The following is a 16577-nucleotide window of genomic DNA, read 5'->3' on the forward strand; positions in this document are numbered from 1 at the left end:
GGGATTACAGGCGTGAGCCACTGCATCTGGCCCAATTTTCATTTATAAAAAAATAAAATATCCCAAAGAAAAACAGAGGGAAGAGAATAGAAATTCATTTTAGTGTCTTCTTAAACACACGGGTGTCTTCTGCCACATGTCTGGGCAACTTTTTGTGGGATTTGGTGATGGGGTGAGTAGGGTGGAGAGCTTACATCGCTTTTTTTGTAAGTAAAGATAGTAACAGCAGTATTGACATTTAAGCCTAGGGAGACAACCTGCAGCTTCTAAAATCACTGTTTTGAAAGCATGTGGAAGCTTTTGAAATATTTCTATGAATATGTAAATATTTCTACAGCCCTTTTCAATATGCAAAAATACATTTACTTCCTCTCATTGTGATCATCACAGTAAGTTGAGAGAATTATTTCTTACAGACAGGGAAATTGAAGCTAAAAATAACCTGCATAGATTAATCAGTAATTTCCCTTACAATCAGGGTTTCAACCCAGGTCTATAAATCGAAAGCGTTCTGCCCCTTACCAGAATGTTACATTGTATCACAACTATAATTCTAGGCAGCAGGATCTGCATAGAACACTGGAATTTTCTGGACGTCTAAACTTAAAATATTTACCAAATAAATGAGGGCTATGTTCGACTCAAGCATTTCTGAGGTTCAACTATAGACACTGACGATGTGGGCCTACTGATAATGCTTGAGCGAGGTGCAGTATTGAAGTTCTAACAAGCAGAAAGCAGCCTGCAAGCTGTGGACGTAGGCAGCTTCCCCTTGCCCTCAGAGTGCACTCACAGATGTCTGTTCCAAGCATTGCGGTCTACTGGTTACGTGTAAATGATTCATGTTGTTTGATTAGGTTCAGATTTTTCCTTAGAGCAGAGGTCCTATTTCTTTCAAGTACAAGGACTAGATCCAGATAAAATGACAAACATCAGCCTTGCTAATAAAATCTTAGTTTCTTGAGTATTAACTGAAAATGTGGACTCCTATCTGCAGTAGTGCATTTCATATTACAAGAGGCCTACTGCAGAAAATAGTCAACACACTATTTGTGTGACAAACCATATCCTTTCAAGGTAGGTTCAACTGTCTCTTATATTAATGTACTTGCTCCAGGAAGGAGTCACAGCAACCACTAGTAAAATCCCACTTATTATTACAGTAACCTTGAATATATGATCTCTAGAAAAGCTCTGAAAACAGCTTGTGAAAAGGGCAGACACTGTTCCTCATGACTGTAATCTCAGCACTTTGGGAGGCAGAGGCAGAATTGCTTTAGCCCACGAGTTTAAGTCAAGCCTGGGTAACATAGCAAGACCCTGTCTCTATAAAAAGTAAATTAGTTGGGCGTAGTGGCAAGCTCCTGTAGTTACAGCGACTCAGGGGCCTAAGGTGGGAGAATCGCTTGGGCCCTGGATGTTAAAGCTGCAGTGAGCTATGATTTTGCCAGTGCACTCCAGCCTGGACAACACAGTGAGACCCCATGTCAAAAAAGAAACAAGTATTTTTTTTAAAAGCTTGTGAGAAAATGTCATACAAAATAACTTCAATGAATTGATATTCTAGTCAGCTTCCATTTTGCAATTATAGGCATTTGCTTTGGCCCTCCTTAGCAGAATAAGACATTTGAATTTCACTGTGGTGTGAGTACAAAGATCTTTTTTTCTCTCTTCTCTTTTTTTTTTAAAGACAGGATTTCACCATGTTGGTCAGGCTGGTCTTGAACTCCCGACCTCAGGTGATCCACCCGCCTTGGCCTCCAAAGTGCTTGGATTATAGGCGTGAGCCACCGTGCCTGGCCACAAAGATCATTTTGATGTCAGGCATTATTTAATGAAGATTTTTCTGAACCTCTTTCTAATCATAAACTTCCAGTGATGTGCTCTGAATTAAAATAATTAGAAATAATATTATAGTGAGGCACTGAACAGGCATTTCAGTATGTCAAAAGTTGAAATTTTCCACATTTAACAATTTGTGCTATTTCCAATTCCAGGATGGTTTATTTTAATAGACAAATGCTAAAGAGAACACACAAACAGAATCAGGCACCCCCTACAGCCTTAGTAACATTAGGTTAAGTGTTTAAAATATAATTCAACTAATTATCTGAAGAAACAGTCTAAGAGGCTGTGGATGTGTAGCTGGGACTTTAAAACAATGAGCAGTCCAACCAAGATAATGTGGACTTGGCTGTAGTCTCAGAGATATAACGAGAATATAATTATAGTCTCAAAACAGCTAACACCTGAACAATTGAAAAGACAGCATGAACCCAACAGGGATGGAAAAGGGACCTAGAGAAGGGAGATAGGAAGACATTTGTGAGCCACACTGAGAAAGACACGTCTGTCCTACACGAGGCTACCACAGCTGGGCCATTAGGGCACCCCTCACTACTAACTCCTGCTCCCACTTCCAGCTTTCCAGTCAACTTTTGGATGACTCTGCTTTCCAACAAAAAGGAAGAACATATTTATTTATTAGTATATTTCTCTTGGCACTATCTTTTTGGTTTATACCAGTATCATACCCACATGACATGCCCTGCACTTACATAACATGAAAAAATTAGTACTATATAAACAAATTTTTCAATTTTACAAAAGTTTGAAGATATTTAGAAAACACACAGTACTGGCATACTTATAAAAGAGATTTATCACTCAAGCCAAAAGATGACTCTATATGCACAACACGTGTGCTCTAAATGTGGAGCAACATCTTGACATTCCAGTTGTATTCACAAGCCTTTGCTCACCTCCTGATCCTCTCAACTAGGGACCGTTGCTAGTTCATGATGAGATTTCAAATACCTCAACTGAGAATACTCTTTATTATATGCTCTTATGAAATTATTTAATAAAATACTATTATTTGTAAGTCACTTCAAAATATTGTAAATAGGCACAATTGCTTTTAGTACTAACTGCTAATAGGAAGAGCCCTCTGGTAAGATTCCCAAAGTGTGAAATGGCCATTGTCAAAATTTAAAGAGTAAGTCGCTCACGCATGCTTCCCTGTATTCTTTGACGTTATAGGCCAAGTTGGGGGAATATTAATGAAAAATGTGTTATTTTTAGAAAGAATCTAATTAAGCATATAGTAGCATGAAAACAGAAAGGAAAAAGCTGAGATTTTTACTGGACTATAGATAGCCTATTTAAAAGGTGACATGTCGACAACTCCAGGAGTCATGCTTCTCAAACAGGTAGAATGTAGAGATAAACTGTTAAGAAATGACTTTGACATAAACTGCTGAAAGAATGCAGTTATAGTGTATGCTTGTGAAGATAAGCTTCATACTTTTGGAGAAGTTTAAGAACTCATTTTTTGAGAAACTACACAATTCATATTGGAAGCCTGGGCTAGTTACGGAGCCCACTGGTAGAGTCGAATTCCAAAGAGATTACCAGCGACACCTACATTAAGCATTCACTAATACTATGACTAACAGAGAAATTAATTGGTGGTATTTCCGGACCAGTCTAAGAAAAGGGTATTACACCACTGATTTGGATTTAGATTGTCAAAAGCATCTTTGCTATTAAGTCTCACAAAACTGGAGAGTTCATTCCAAAGCAAAACATTTGTAAAAATAGCTTGAGAGCCGAGGGTTGCAAATTCTTAAATTGTCAACGTTAAAAACTTTAGTGATGGTTTAGTACAGTTAGAGGGATTCCTGTCTCTAGAAGGCCAAAGGGTGACATCTGCTAAAGTGGTTCACTGGCACAGTATTTCAATGAGGCATCGATACCGGGTAAAGTCAGTCCTAGTGTTTTCTTACAGGACATTTATGTTATGTTACTGCATTGATGAGCAGAGTACATGGAGGACTAATCTTGCATTTTGTTATCTTGAGGCTTGCTACTTGTTTCTACTAACCTTAGTACTGGTATTGCTATTAAGCTTAAAGGTAAGAATGATACAAACAGGTGGAGCTCTAACTGGTTTCCAAGTCTGAGACACCTAAGAAAGATGTACACCAAAATAGCTTAAAGCTGACTGTTCAGTCTTATTACCACTATGTTAAGAATTGTTTGAAATAATTTCCGTCTTACCCATAAAGACCGTAAAATATACAAAGTATTTTTAAAAAATGGCCAAAGACAGCTTATGTCCTAAGAGTATGACTAACATAAGAGCTATCAATTAGTGGACATTTTAACAAGAGTTTTCCCGGCTTTCCAGTTTTCACTTCTAAAAATTGGTAGATCTATGAAAATCAAATTTTAAAGTAAACATTACCAAGTTTGGAATCTCTAAGTATACCTATACAGTTTTATCTAAATCTTAAAGGGCACTACCTATTTTAGACCTAACTTAAAAAGAAATGTGATTTTAAAAAGATCACAATTTCCTTGCAAGCTACTCTCATACTTGACTGTGGGTTGGCTCTGTGACCTGCTTTGACTAATTGACATGACTTCCAAACTTCTTTTGGTGTCACTCTTGTTGGAATGCTGCTGCCACTGTTTAAGAACCGGGCATTTTAATAGAGGCCGAAAAGGAACCAAGGCATCCCTAACTAACGTCCAGACATGACTGCAGTCACATGCGCAAATGGTTATTTAAGGCCAACAAGTATAGGAAAGAAGTTACACAATATACACCTGACACAGAAATTAGTACCAACAGTGAGACGGCTGCGTAACAAAAACTCAGAATCCATGGCACTGCCTCACAAAGGCTGTAAGAATAGTGAACAAAATTGTACTAGCAGAAGCCGGAGAAGTAAAGACACTGCTACTGAAAACTGGAAAGATAGGAACTTGTATCTTGTGGTGGCAAAACAACTGGCAAAACTATGAACTCGTGATTCTGGCCAAGTAGTCTCCAGGGAATGCTCAAAACATCAATCGGCTTATTTTGGCTCTGTATAGCAAGGCATGGGAAGAGAGAGAAGAAATAGAGAAGAAACTGTTTTGCTGGGTTGGATCCAGTCTTTGTAGCAAGCTGAAAATTCTCAGTTTCAGGGTAAGGATAGAATCGAGCCTGTGGCCATTATGCCCTTTGCTATAACTTCAGGTTTAAGTCATAAGCCTAACAGACCTTATGTAGACAAAGGGGCTCCTAAGAATCTTGAGTGTTTTTCTATAGTATACTAGCCCACCAGAGAGAAATGTTTAAATTGCGATTTAATTTCTAATTAGAGAACTTCAGTTTTATAGGAAACCTTAAGTTTTAAAGAAAACTGTACTTTGCTGAACACATAAGAAGATATTTCAAAATGAAAAATGTCTCAAGACCCTTAACTTTCAACAAACAGAAAATGGTAACCAATCTATTGCATGAGTCAACCTCAGAGCACCTAAGGCAAATGCTGTAGTCTTAATTTTCAACAAATGTACCTTTTAGTCCCTTTTTGTTGTCTTGGGACCATGCATTAAAGTAATGACATTCAGTGGTTAAACTATTCTAACCACTAGAGGAATTAAGGTATAATTTTTTTCCGCTAACTGGAAAATCACCATGTTAGAAGTCAGAAGTGATGAATTTGACTCCCAGATGAGATTATAATGCTGAGACAGTGGTCAAGTCACTAAACTCCTTGAGCCTAGTTCGTTTTTAAAATGATTAGACCAGTAGTAATGTCACAGAAAATGGCAGATTAGGACCCTCAGAGAACTGGTCTCTCCACTCACAGTACCTGATGCAAAAGTCCTGTACAAAATACTAGTAAATTGAGTTCAGCAGCATATTAAAGGTGGGACCTATTCCCAGAATGCAAGGATGATGATTCAACATACAAAAATCAAAGCACATATTACAGTGATAGAAGAAAAAAATCCCATGATCATCTCAATTCAGGCAGGAAAATCATTTGACAAAATTCAACACTTTCATGATAGAAACACACACACACACACACACACACACACACACACACAAACTTAAAACGTCTTCAACAAAAAGACCATATGTGAAAAACCCACAGCTATCCTCATACTATTATGGTGAAAGACTAAGCTTTTCCTGTAAGATCAGGAACAAGGATGTACATTTTGATCTCTGACACAGTATTGAAGTTCTGGCCAGAGAAACTGAAGGAGACCCAGGCATCTCAGATCAACTTCCCCTTTTCATTCCTGACTGTAAACTCCCCCTTTTCATTCCTAAGACTGTAAGCTGAAACCCTTTTCATATGTAATTCCTGAGACTGTAAACAGAGACCCTTTTCATATGTTAAGCTATAAACCTAAGATTCTTCCACGTGTAACATCTAAAGTATAAGCCTATATAAAGACAGAACCTTCCTCTGTCAGGGGAGCTTGGCTATTAGGCAACTATGCCACCTTGCTCCCAGCCGAATAAACCCTCCTTCCTCCTATATTTGGTGTCCAAGAGATCAGTTTCCCATGGCCGCTCTTGCTACAAAATAAGGCAAGAAAAAGAAACAAAAGGCATCCAAACTGAAAAGGAAGGTGTACAACTATCTGAATGTTGTTAATCTGAAAATCCCAAAGAATATACGACACATATACACACAAATGGTAGACCTAATAAATTCAGCAAAGTTTCAAGAGTACAAGATCAAGACACAAAAATGAGTTATGTTTCTTTACATCAGCAATCAATAATATAAGGAAATTAAGAAAATAATTTTATTAATAACAGCACCAAAAAGAACAAAATAGGAATAAATTCTGCCACACAGGTAAAAGACTTATATATTAAAAACTATTAATTTTGGTAAAAAAAATTAGACACAAATAACTGGAAAAATATTTTGTATTCATGGATGGTAGACTTAATATTAAGATGGCAACATTCCCCCAATGTGAGCCACAGATTGCAATCCCTATCAAAACACCTTTTTTTCCAAAATGGAAAAATACCAACCCTAAAATTCATGTTGAATGTGACAGAACCCCTAACAGCCAAAACAATCTTGGGGGGAAAAAGAAGCTGGATTCATACTTAAAGATTTCAAAATTTATTGCAAAGCTACAGTGATTTAAAACAAAACAAAACAAAACAAAACAAAACAAAACAAAACAAAACACTGTGGTCCTATCACTTTTTATATTATACATAAGAATAGACTCTTCAAGTGGTGTTGAGATTACTGGATAGCCCCACATACAAGAGAATAAAAGTTGATCTCTGCCTTATATCATACACAAAAATTAACTCAGAATGCATCAACAACCTAAATATAAAAGAGAATACTATAAAACTCTTAGAAGAAAATACACGAGTAAATCTTTATAACCTTGGATTTGGCAATTGATTCTTAATTGGTGAAACTAAAAGCACCAGCAAAAAAGGAAAAAACAGGTAACTTGAACTTCATCAAAATTAAAAACTTCTGTGCATCAAAGGAGATTCAACAAGACAACCTACAAAAGAGAAAATATTTCTAAATCATGAGTTTAGTATTCAGAAAATATAAAGAACTCTTACAAATCAATAATAAAACAAAACAAACAAAAAAAGGCAAAGAGCTTGAATAGGTATTTCTTCAACAAAGACACACAAATGACCTGCAAGCAAGCAACACCCACTAAAATGGCCATAATTAAAAGGAAAACAAGAAGTGATAGCAAGCATATGAAAAAGCTGGAGCCCTCATAGATTGCTGGTGTGAGTGTAAAATGGTTCAGCCACTGTTGAAAACAATTTGGCTGTTCCTCAGAAAGGTAAGCATAGAATTAACCATATTTTCCAACAATTCTCCTCTTAGGATATACTCAAAAGAATTGAAAACAGGTACCCAAACATATGTACATATCCTGTATGTACATGTGTTTTTACCTTTTGGCTATGGTTACTAGTGCTGCTTTTAGCCAAAAGGTAAAAACCATCTAAATGTTCGACAGGTGAAGGAATAAACAGATTGTGGGATATCTGTATATTATATACATGTATATGATATACATATACTACTATATGTGAAAATATTCAGCCATAAAAAATGAAGCATTGACATTGTTCATTTTCAAATGATTAACTATGTGAATTTCATCTCAATGTAAAACAATGAAACAAAAAGGACTAGGTGAGATGATTTCTGAGATTACATAAAGATTTAAAATTATAAGCCTATAATACTTCCTTATTTTCTGGATACAGGGTGGAAGGAATTAAAAATAAAGTTCATAATCAGCTGTTTAATGTCCTCCCCTTGAATATGAGGAGACAAGCCAGGATCATAAGATATCTGAGGAAAACTTCCAATATGAAATAAAGACTAAATGAGAAAAAGAGACCATGGAAGACAATAGAATAGAAGAAAATCAGAAAAACACTAACTTGTATCTTCAGAGTTAAAAAAAATAAAAATAAAAATAACAGATCCACAGGATTCATGAAAAGGTGATCAGCAATCTTGGAAGTTAAAGTCATAGTTGCCAACACAAAATTCAATGACGTGGCTTAAAAGACATAGTGAGCACACTCCCAGAAAACACTACAATGTTAATTAGTAGAATATATGGAGATAATGTAACATTTTCTTAAAAATTCCCTTAGTGCTACAGGACAGGCATATCTAGGTTGAAAGGGTTCTCTGGCTAGTACCAAGAACGGCTGGGTTTGGGAATTTTAAGATATTATCAGCAAACATAATCTATAAAAGAGCACAGATGGAATGGCATTAGATTTCTCAACAATACCCTAAACAATAGAAGGCAATGTCTGCAAAAAATGACACTGTTTATAAAGCACAAGCCTAATTACAGAAGTTTAGAAAATTTATTTCACTAATTCTAGGAAGTCACTTGATCAAAAGCTCTAGTAAGAAAGAGGAGAGAGTCCATGAAATGCAGATTCCTAACAAACATTTTAAGGAAAGTCCCAGAATATGCAATCGTCGGCTTAAAGAGCAACCAGATGTTTTGAAGCAGAACTAACAGTTTCACAATGGAGGTCTGAGAAATGAGGCTTGATAGGCTAAAATATAAAGCAGCATCTGCATCTGAAAATACTGAAGCTATGATAACTAGAAGATAACAGTACAGTAAGAAAAAAAAATCAAGCATCTTCAAATAAAAGTGTATGGGCAGTATGAGAAAATATAATCATAGTTCACGACTTAGCAGAGAACAGTTAGTCATCATAACGCAAATCTTAATGCACAAACTAGAAAGTAATAAAGTATATAGGAAAGGCAGAAGTGGGGAAGTTATGAAAGAACTAAATCTTCTTATATGAGAAAGTAAAAATGTACATGGATTTATTTTAAAAAATCAGCATAGCCATATAATTTGACGCACCATATACAAATATCTTTACAAGTAAAAGTAATTGCCTCTAGGTGGCAAAATTGGGAAATATCACAAGGAGATTGGGGTATATTATTTTTGAAAGAGTGTGCATGTGTTTGTACCTCGATAATTTAAAAAAATCAATAAAAATGACCGTTCATATGACTCTTGCTATTTCTGCTCTTAGTATATCTATACTTACCTTTGCTAAAATAAATCAATCTATGTAATTCATGTGTGCTTAAAGTTTACTTGCAGTAACGTGATTTAAATCTTCATTTATGTAATAAACGGAGGTACATTTCTAAGCAAGTCTGAATAGTACCTTACAGATTTGATTGTACTACATAAAGAAATCTCATGACAGCTAACACGTTGAGTCCTCAGCATATGCCTGAAATTGTTCAAAGCACTTTACACTTATAACTCTCATTTAATCTGCAAATATCCCTCAAAACAGGTTCAGAGTTTATGGAACTCACCTAAGATTAAAGTTAGATCCAAAACTGGAAGTGAGGTATCCTGATGTCAGAGCTCAGGGCACAGCACCTTTACCCAAAGGTAGTGACTCAGCTGACGGGTTTAGATTTCCAAGTCTCATTTCTCTTCATCTTTTTAACTAAGAAAATTATTTCATATTTTTGTGCTTTATAAAGATACATGTCAACAATGAAAAGAACAGACACAAAACAGCATGTAAGGAAACCACAGGCAACAATCTTCAACAGCAGTATTAACAAGACAATGATTTCATTTGCTATCATGCGTTCACAACAATTCCACAGCAAACGACCACATAAGAAATTTGAAGGGTATCAATTAAGTCAAAATAGCCTACCTGGCAGATTCATTTAGACCTAACCAGATCTGCTTATCAAAATCACTCTCTATATAAAGTTATTGCTTTAATATTCTTTGCATAAAGGTGTCATGGAAGGATTAAATAGAAACATGTGAAATCATTTGTTCATTTATTCATTAACGTCAAATTCAGTTTCTATACACTATGATGTTTATTCCATTTTGTACTTAGATATACATATTTAAAAAAATATTTAACTTATTTTTATGAAGAAATTAAATATTTTCTGAAAAAAATTATTTTATTATTGTTCTCTAGCAACAAACCTCAAACAAGTCTTATCCATCTCAACTAACTCATTTAAATAACTTTGCTCAACGGCAACTTCTCTACAGATCGAGTTTACACAATTCTATTCTACATAACACTGTTTTACCCTGTTACATAGTATATAGTTAAAGAACATTTTTGTAATAAACGTTTCTCTTTAATATGATACATAACAATATTTTCACACTTCCCAGCAATCACTCAAATATATTAAAAATGTATCCTTTTTTAAAAGGCACACACATTTACAGGTTCAAATCTTTATTGTTTTAAAATTGTACAGTTCTTTTACAATACAATATTTTGTTATTTAAATGACCTCTAAATGGTTAATGTGCAATGAATATCTTTTGTTCTGAAACTCAACCATGAATTACGATTTCATCAATATTATTCTAAAGAGTCATAAAGATGTTGGGAAGGTTTGAGTCTGCATTTGAAATGGTTAATAGCACAGACTCTTCCCTTTAGAACCCAGATGACCAATCCATTGAAAGTGCTTTTGAAGACTGCTGATTACTTATAGCTGATCTTGAAATCAGTCAAATTATAGTTCCTTTTTGAAACATCAAAGGGCATTTTAAAAAATGAAACAATTTGCTTTAGTAATCTACTGAGGCAAACTCAAAATTATGATTATCTGCATGCAATACCACTCCTCTTTAAATAGTTTTGAAGAATGTATACATTTTATAAAGAATATGTTAAAGAGTGCAAGTATTCTGATATTGATTTCACAAAAGGACAAATGCTGGTAATAATAACATTTAACAACTAAGTTCAAGCTAGTGTATATTTAACAGGCAATTAATATGGCTTATGATAAGCCACAATGCACAAGGTATGCCCTTTGAGAAAATGAACTAGTTTGGTCCGCATTTCTAGAGTTGTCTGGGTAAAAAAAAATCAAAAACCAAAAACCATTTTAATTCAGCCAAGGATTTTGATAAATTTATTACTCCTAAAGTGAAGCCAGTTAAAAAGTAAATGATGTAGACCAATGAAGTATATTGTCACGCTGACTTTTGCATAAAAAGATGGCCTGCTGTTTGCGGAGTGATGAATGAGCACTGCAGGACAAATCAGAAAAAATGTCACAGAATGTATTAATTTTGTCCATAAGTTATACTTTCTTATTCCACGATACAGCTTTCACTCTATAAAACTTTGTCCCCAAAGGAACTTTAAATCTGTTTTGTGCCTAAGAGGGAAAGAAAAAAATGGAATCACTACGATGATTAAACCACATCTCTCTCTCTCTCTCTTCTCTCTCTCTCTCTCTCTCTCTCTCTCACACACACACACACACACACACACACACACACTCCCCCAAAACAAACAAAAATAAACCACATCACACAAGTACCCTATCATATTATTCACTCCTGAGTACTGAGGGGTTGGAGGATGTGCGGGTCTTTATCTAAGTATGTAAGATCTACCCCTCACCAACTAAGAATATATTGAGTGACAAACAGACAAAGTTGGTAGCCGCAGCTAAATAATAGAATACAAAGTGAGCCATACGTCATTAAGTATCAATGAAACCTCAGTACTATATGGTTCAAATTCTATTAGTGTTTTGTACCCTGAGGCCCCAAATTATAGTAAGTCAGTGTAGAACATGGTGTTTCTGAGCATTCTTGCTCCCGATGATTTCACTGATTTTACAGCACTGATATTGTTACACAATCAGTCCATTTTTTAAGCCACCAAATACTTTACATTACCTTTCTTCAATGGAGGTTGAGTATGAAAATAATAAAAGATCAACTGTATTTACAAATAAAATTCCCTTTCTGCCACTAGTTATGCAAGGATTTTTTCCCTGCAAATTAGTTATACTAGTTTTCTTTTACACGTTAACAGTAACTACTACCATCTAAAGGCAGCATAAATAATTACGAATTGCTGGTTCAAACTCACTCTCATTAAATTCAAGCTCTAACTCAAATATGCATGAAGGCCAAGAAGAGCACTGGCAATGATTTCCATATAAAGCAGTATTAAAATTTTCTCTCTAATTCCTAGATTTATTATCACATGATGTAGTTTTTACCTTTTTGGCTTGACAGTATTCCTTTTCCATTACTTTTCCAAGTACCCAGGGTCTTCTAGATGCACCTGAAGCTAATACAATTAAATAGTTAATTTCTTTTTCAAAGTATGATTACATTGGTCATGAAAACATAACTGCCAGAATCAAAACAGACTAACAAAGTTCTCATGAGTGGAAGAATATGTTAAGACTTTAAAAACTGCTGAAATCACGGAAATGCTTAATTAACAATTTACAAAACTAAATTCATGTTACTTTTCAACCAGTAATGTGTGTATAGCTTTTGTTATTCATTAAATATACATGATACGTCAAATCACAGAAACAACGGTTCAGGAAACACTAATATCTAAGTACAAATCATGAACAAAGACCTAGGAATTCCAGGCTAACTCAATAGCGCCATCTATTGAAAGAACTAATAAAGATGAACTTTCTCATTTCTTCAGGCAAACAAAATGTGTAGGTTCAAGGCAAAATATTCATTTTCGAGGGGCAGTATTTTTAATACAAGTTTGCAAAGGCAGCAACTAAACAGTTCTCACATGTGCATGACACAGTGCTTGGCAGAGCACTGTGTATACAGTTGGTAATCAATAAATAACAAATAAGGGTTAAGAACTTCAGAAGGGTGGTACTTGTGTCAATGAAAAAAGCTGAAAAATGTGGGAGAGGACAAGACGATAAGGCTAATCCTAGTCTTCATAAAGCCAAAATGTGACAAGCCAAGGGGTACTCATTCTCTTTTTAAATTCCAGAAAAGCAGCTGTCATATTAAAGTTGACTTCAAAAGTATTCAGGTGATAAAGTACAGATGCCCCTCAACTTAGGATAAGGTTATGTCCAGATTAAACTCATCCTATATTGAAAATATCTAAGCTGAAAATGCATTTAAAACTTCTAATCTACCATACACCATAGCTTAGCCTAGCCTCAGAACACTTACATTAGCCTACAGTTGGACAAAATCATCTAACAAAAAAGCATATTTTAAAGTGTTGAATATCTTATGTAATTTATTGGATACTGTACTTAAAGTGAAAAACAAAATGGCTGTATGCTGAAAGTAGGGTTTCTATGACTCTTATGCACCATGGTAAAGTCGAAAATCTTAAGTAGAACTACCATGAGCTGGGAACTGCCTGTATTTTGCTTAGGCTAAAGCCTTTCAAAGAAGGCATATGGATTTTTATTCCATAAAAATAATTTGGAAAGATAAACAAGAAAGCTATCCCAAATAAATGATCAGAAATGAGCCTAAGAATATGATCACATGACAGAAAGATAAAAGCTCCTGGACAACATGATGTGGAAAATACTCTGAAGAGCAAACTAGTACTTCACAGCCAATTACTAACATCCAAAAAGAATCATCTAAAACAAAATGTTTGTATGATGCCGGAAGAGTAATTAATCCCACCATCAATAAAAACACTCTGGTAATCCACACTTTCCCAAGGCCACAATACAGGGGTAGATGACCCCAACTGGTATTCCTCAAAGGAAAAAAGGAAGGGGATTGTTCGTGCTTAAGTAAGACTGTTAAATAAATTCTTTTATGCAGTACTTGTGTAAGCCTTTAAAATGGCAATGTGCATTTTAAAAAAAGAGTTTTTAAATGTTTCCCAGCTTTAAGCACTGAACTCTTAGAAAATGAACAAAGAAATATTGAAAGGTAATGGAGTATGATGTAACATCATCAAATGGTTCTGGGGGGGAAAAAAGTGTTCACACATTTGTGTATATTTATTATTAGATACATATACAAAGAGATATTGCAAGTGGTGTAAAATGTTAATAAAAGGTGAATCTGGGTAAAGGAATATGGGTTTTCTTTGTACTATATTCATCTTTGCAACGTTTTGTAAGTTTAAAGATCATTTTTGAATAAAAAGTTTAAACAACTGAAAAACAAAAAGCCCACAGAAGACAAAAGAAATGTCAGGTTCATTATTTTCAAGGTAAAAAGTATTAAGTAAAAACAGTAAGTTGTAAGCTATCTTCTCATTTTCATGGTTACATGATTACTGTAACCATGGATACTCTAAGCAGCTCACCACAAACCGCCATGATGGAGTTGTCATAGTAAAGTGACCTAGTTCAACAATAGGAATTTGCCAGCCTGGTCAACAAAGCAAGACCCTGTCTCTACAAAACAAAAAAATTGAGTATAGTGGTGGTACACATCTACAGTCCTTAGTCCCAGCTGCTCAGGAGGCTGAGGCAGGAGGTTCTCTTGAGCCCAGGAGTTTGAGGCTGCAGTGAGCAATGATAGTGCCACTGCACTACTGCCTGGGTGACACAGCAAGAACTTGCCTTAAAGAAAAAGTAGGCTGGATGCAGTGGCTCGTGCCTGTAATCCCAGCACTTGGGGAGGCTGAGGTGGGCGGATCACGAGGTCAGGAGTTCAGACCAGCCTGGCCAACAGGGTGAAATCCCTTCTCTACTAAAAATACAAAAATTAGCTGAGTGCATGCCTGTATTTCTAGCTATTTCCAGCCACTCGGGAAGCTGAGGCAGGAGAATTGCTTGAACCTGGGAGGCAGATGCTGCAGTGAGCCAAGATCATGCCACTGCACTCCAGCCTGGGCAACAAAGCAAGACTCCATATCTAAAAAAAAAAAGACATTTCACTTTGTTTGCATGTCAGTCCAACTAGATTAAGAACATCAATCTAAATGGACTTGTTTTACTGTTAAAAATAATTCTGTTTAGGTTACCAGGATATCTATTCTGTTCTTTTTGAGTGTTTTAAAAATCAAAGAGGTAATAGACATTGTTCCTTAGCGTATTTTAACAAAACTTATTTCCTTTTTTTAAAAAATAAAGTTATAGAACAGTATAACGAAAAACAAGGTAGGAACACAGGATGATATAGGATACACTAGACACTCTATAATTCAAGAAAACTTTTTTGCCAAAAAATGGTAATGTTTTTATATAAACAAATACACATGTATTAATCCTAACTAGTCTGTACATGAGAATTTTGCCAATATAATTACGCAGCCGCCAGGGTATGAGATGCTTGAATCAATGCACATTCTGATCAACTGGTCCATTATATAAGCTATACTCCGTAATTCTGAATTATAAATGGAATTCATTAAAATAATGTCGATAATGTAGGTTTTAGAAAAAACAGATTAAACAGGGTTCACTCTTAGTGACTTAATTCTGATATAATAAGCAGGGAAAAAAATCTTTACTACGTAATTTCCTCCATTCCAGATTTATATTTTAGTCATGGAATGACACTTACCACCCTCACCTGGTTTGAGATCCAGGGCAGGCAGAGACTCTGAATGAAGAAAATATAAAGTAGGACTAACAGTAAATAACACATAATTGTCATGGCGTTCGTCTAGGATGATGAGTACCAAATCTCCCACCTGAAAACTGAATAAAGAAATGCAATTTTATTGACTGAGAGTTACTTTCAATCCCCCTATTCTGAAAACTTAAGTATATAAGCTACGATGATCAACTATATATTAAGATATTAACGCAATAATAAATTTCACATTTACATGACACTCTTTTTACATTCTGCCCAGCTCCTAATGGGACTGCTGGTCATGTACAGGTGTTCAAAGGATGATGTCAGGGGCTGTCAAAGACCAAAATTTTCCTTAATAAAGTTTCCATTATTTAATGTTAAGAAACTGGATGAAAGGCAGAAAAAGCACACATTATAATTTATCCAGTCATAGAAAGATCTTTTTCTCCTCATCTTTCATTTCACACCAAAAATTCAGAGGGACATCTCATTTACAGTCACAGTGTCAAAGAAAAATCAGATCTTGTCTCCAAGTGTAGTGCTCTTCAATTAAAAGAAAAAGCAATTGAGCTAGGTCCACATGTCAGATGCTTAATTAGGTTTAACAAGTTGACAGATATCACTGTTTTGGGGTACAAGCCCAAAAGAAGACAGAAAAAGAGAGAAGTAGGTACAACCAATCACAAGCTTAAGTGGTGTTTGTCTCTTTTACAGCCTTTTTTAGAACTGTTGTTAAAAACATCGACAGGCCTTGAAAATCAATCTCATATTTTCCAGTTGTCAAGATCATTTAAGTTGGTAGATCCTATACCTAATAAATCATCAAAATCAGCTGGGGAAACTTTTAAATTCTTTCATTTTTATGCTACAAATACTTATTGACGACCTAACAACCA

The 16577-nt window shown here is 35.2% G+C and overlaps 1 protein-coding gene across 3 annotated transcripts in view; it reads right to left on the minus strand.

Annotated features, from left to right (window-relative positions):
- Positions 1 to 10164: 10164 nt before the first annotated feature.
- Positions 10165 to 16577, minus strand: part of RB1CC1 (RB1 inducible coiled-coil 1) — a 105372-nt gene continuing 98959 nt past the window's right edge. For 2 of the 3 annotated variants that reach the window (XM_039464541.2, XM_074386650.1), the window contains 3 exons: positions 15664 to 15800; positions 12402 to 12472; positions 10165 to 11543 (listed from right to left, as the gene is read on the minus strand). In XM_039464541.2, the coding sequence (XP_039320475.1) occupies positions 11466 to 11543; positions 12402 to 12472; positions 15664 to 15800 (286 nt within the window). In that variant the 3' untranslated portion in view covers positions 10165 to 11465. The remainder of the gene's footprint in view (positions 11544 to 12401; positions 12473 to 15663; positions 15801 to 16577) is intronic. The other variant, XM_039464542.2, reaches the window with a different exon arrangement.

This window comes from Saimiri boliviensis, chromosome 15, assembly GCF_048565385.1.
Source record: "Saimiri boliviensis isolate mSaiBol1 chromosome 15, mSaiBol1.pri, whole genome shotgun sequence".
In the NCBI taxonomy this organism is placed as follows: Eukaryota; Metazoa; Chordata; class Mammalia; order Primates; family Cebidae; genus Saimiri; species Saimiri boliviensis.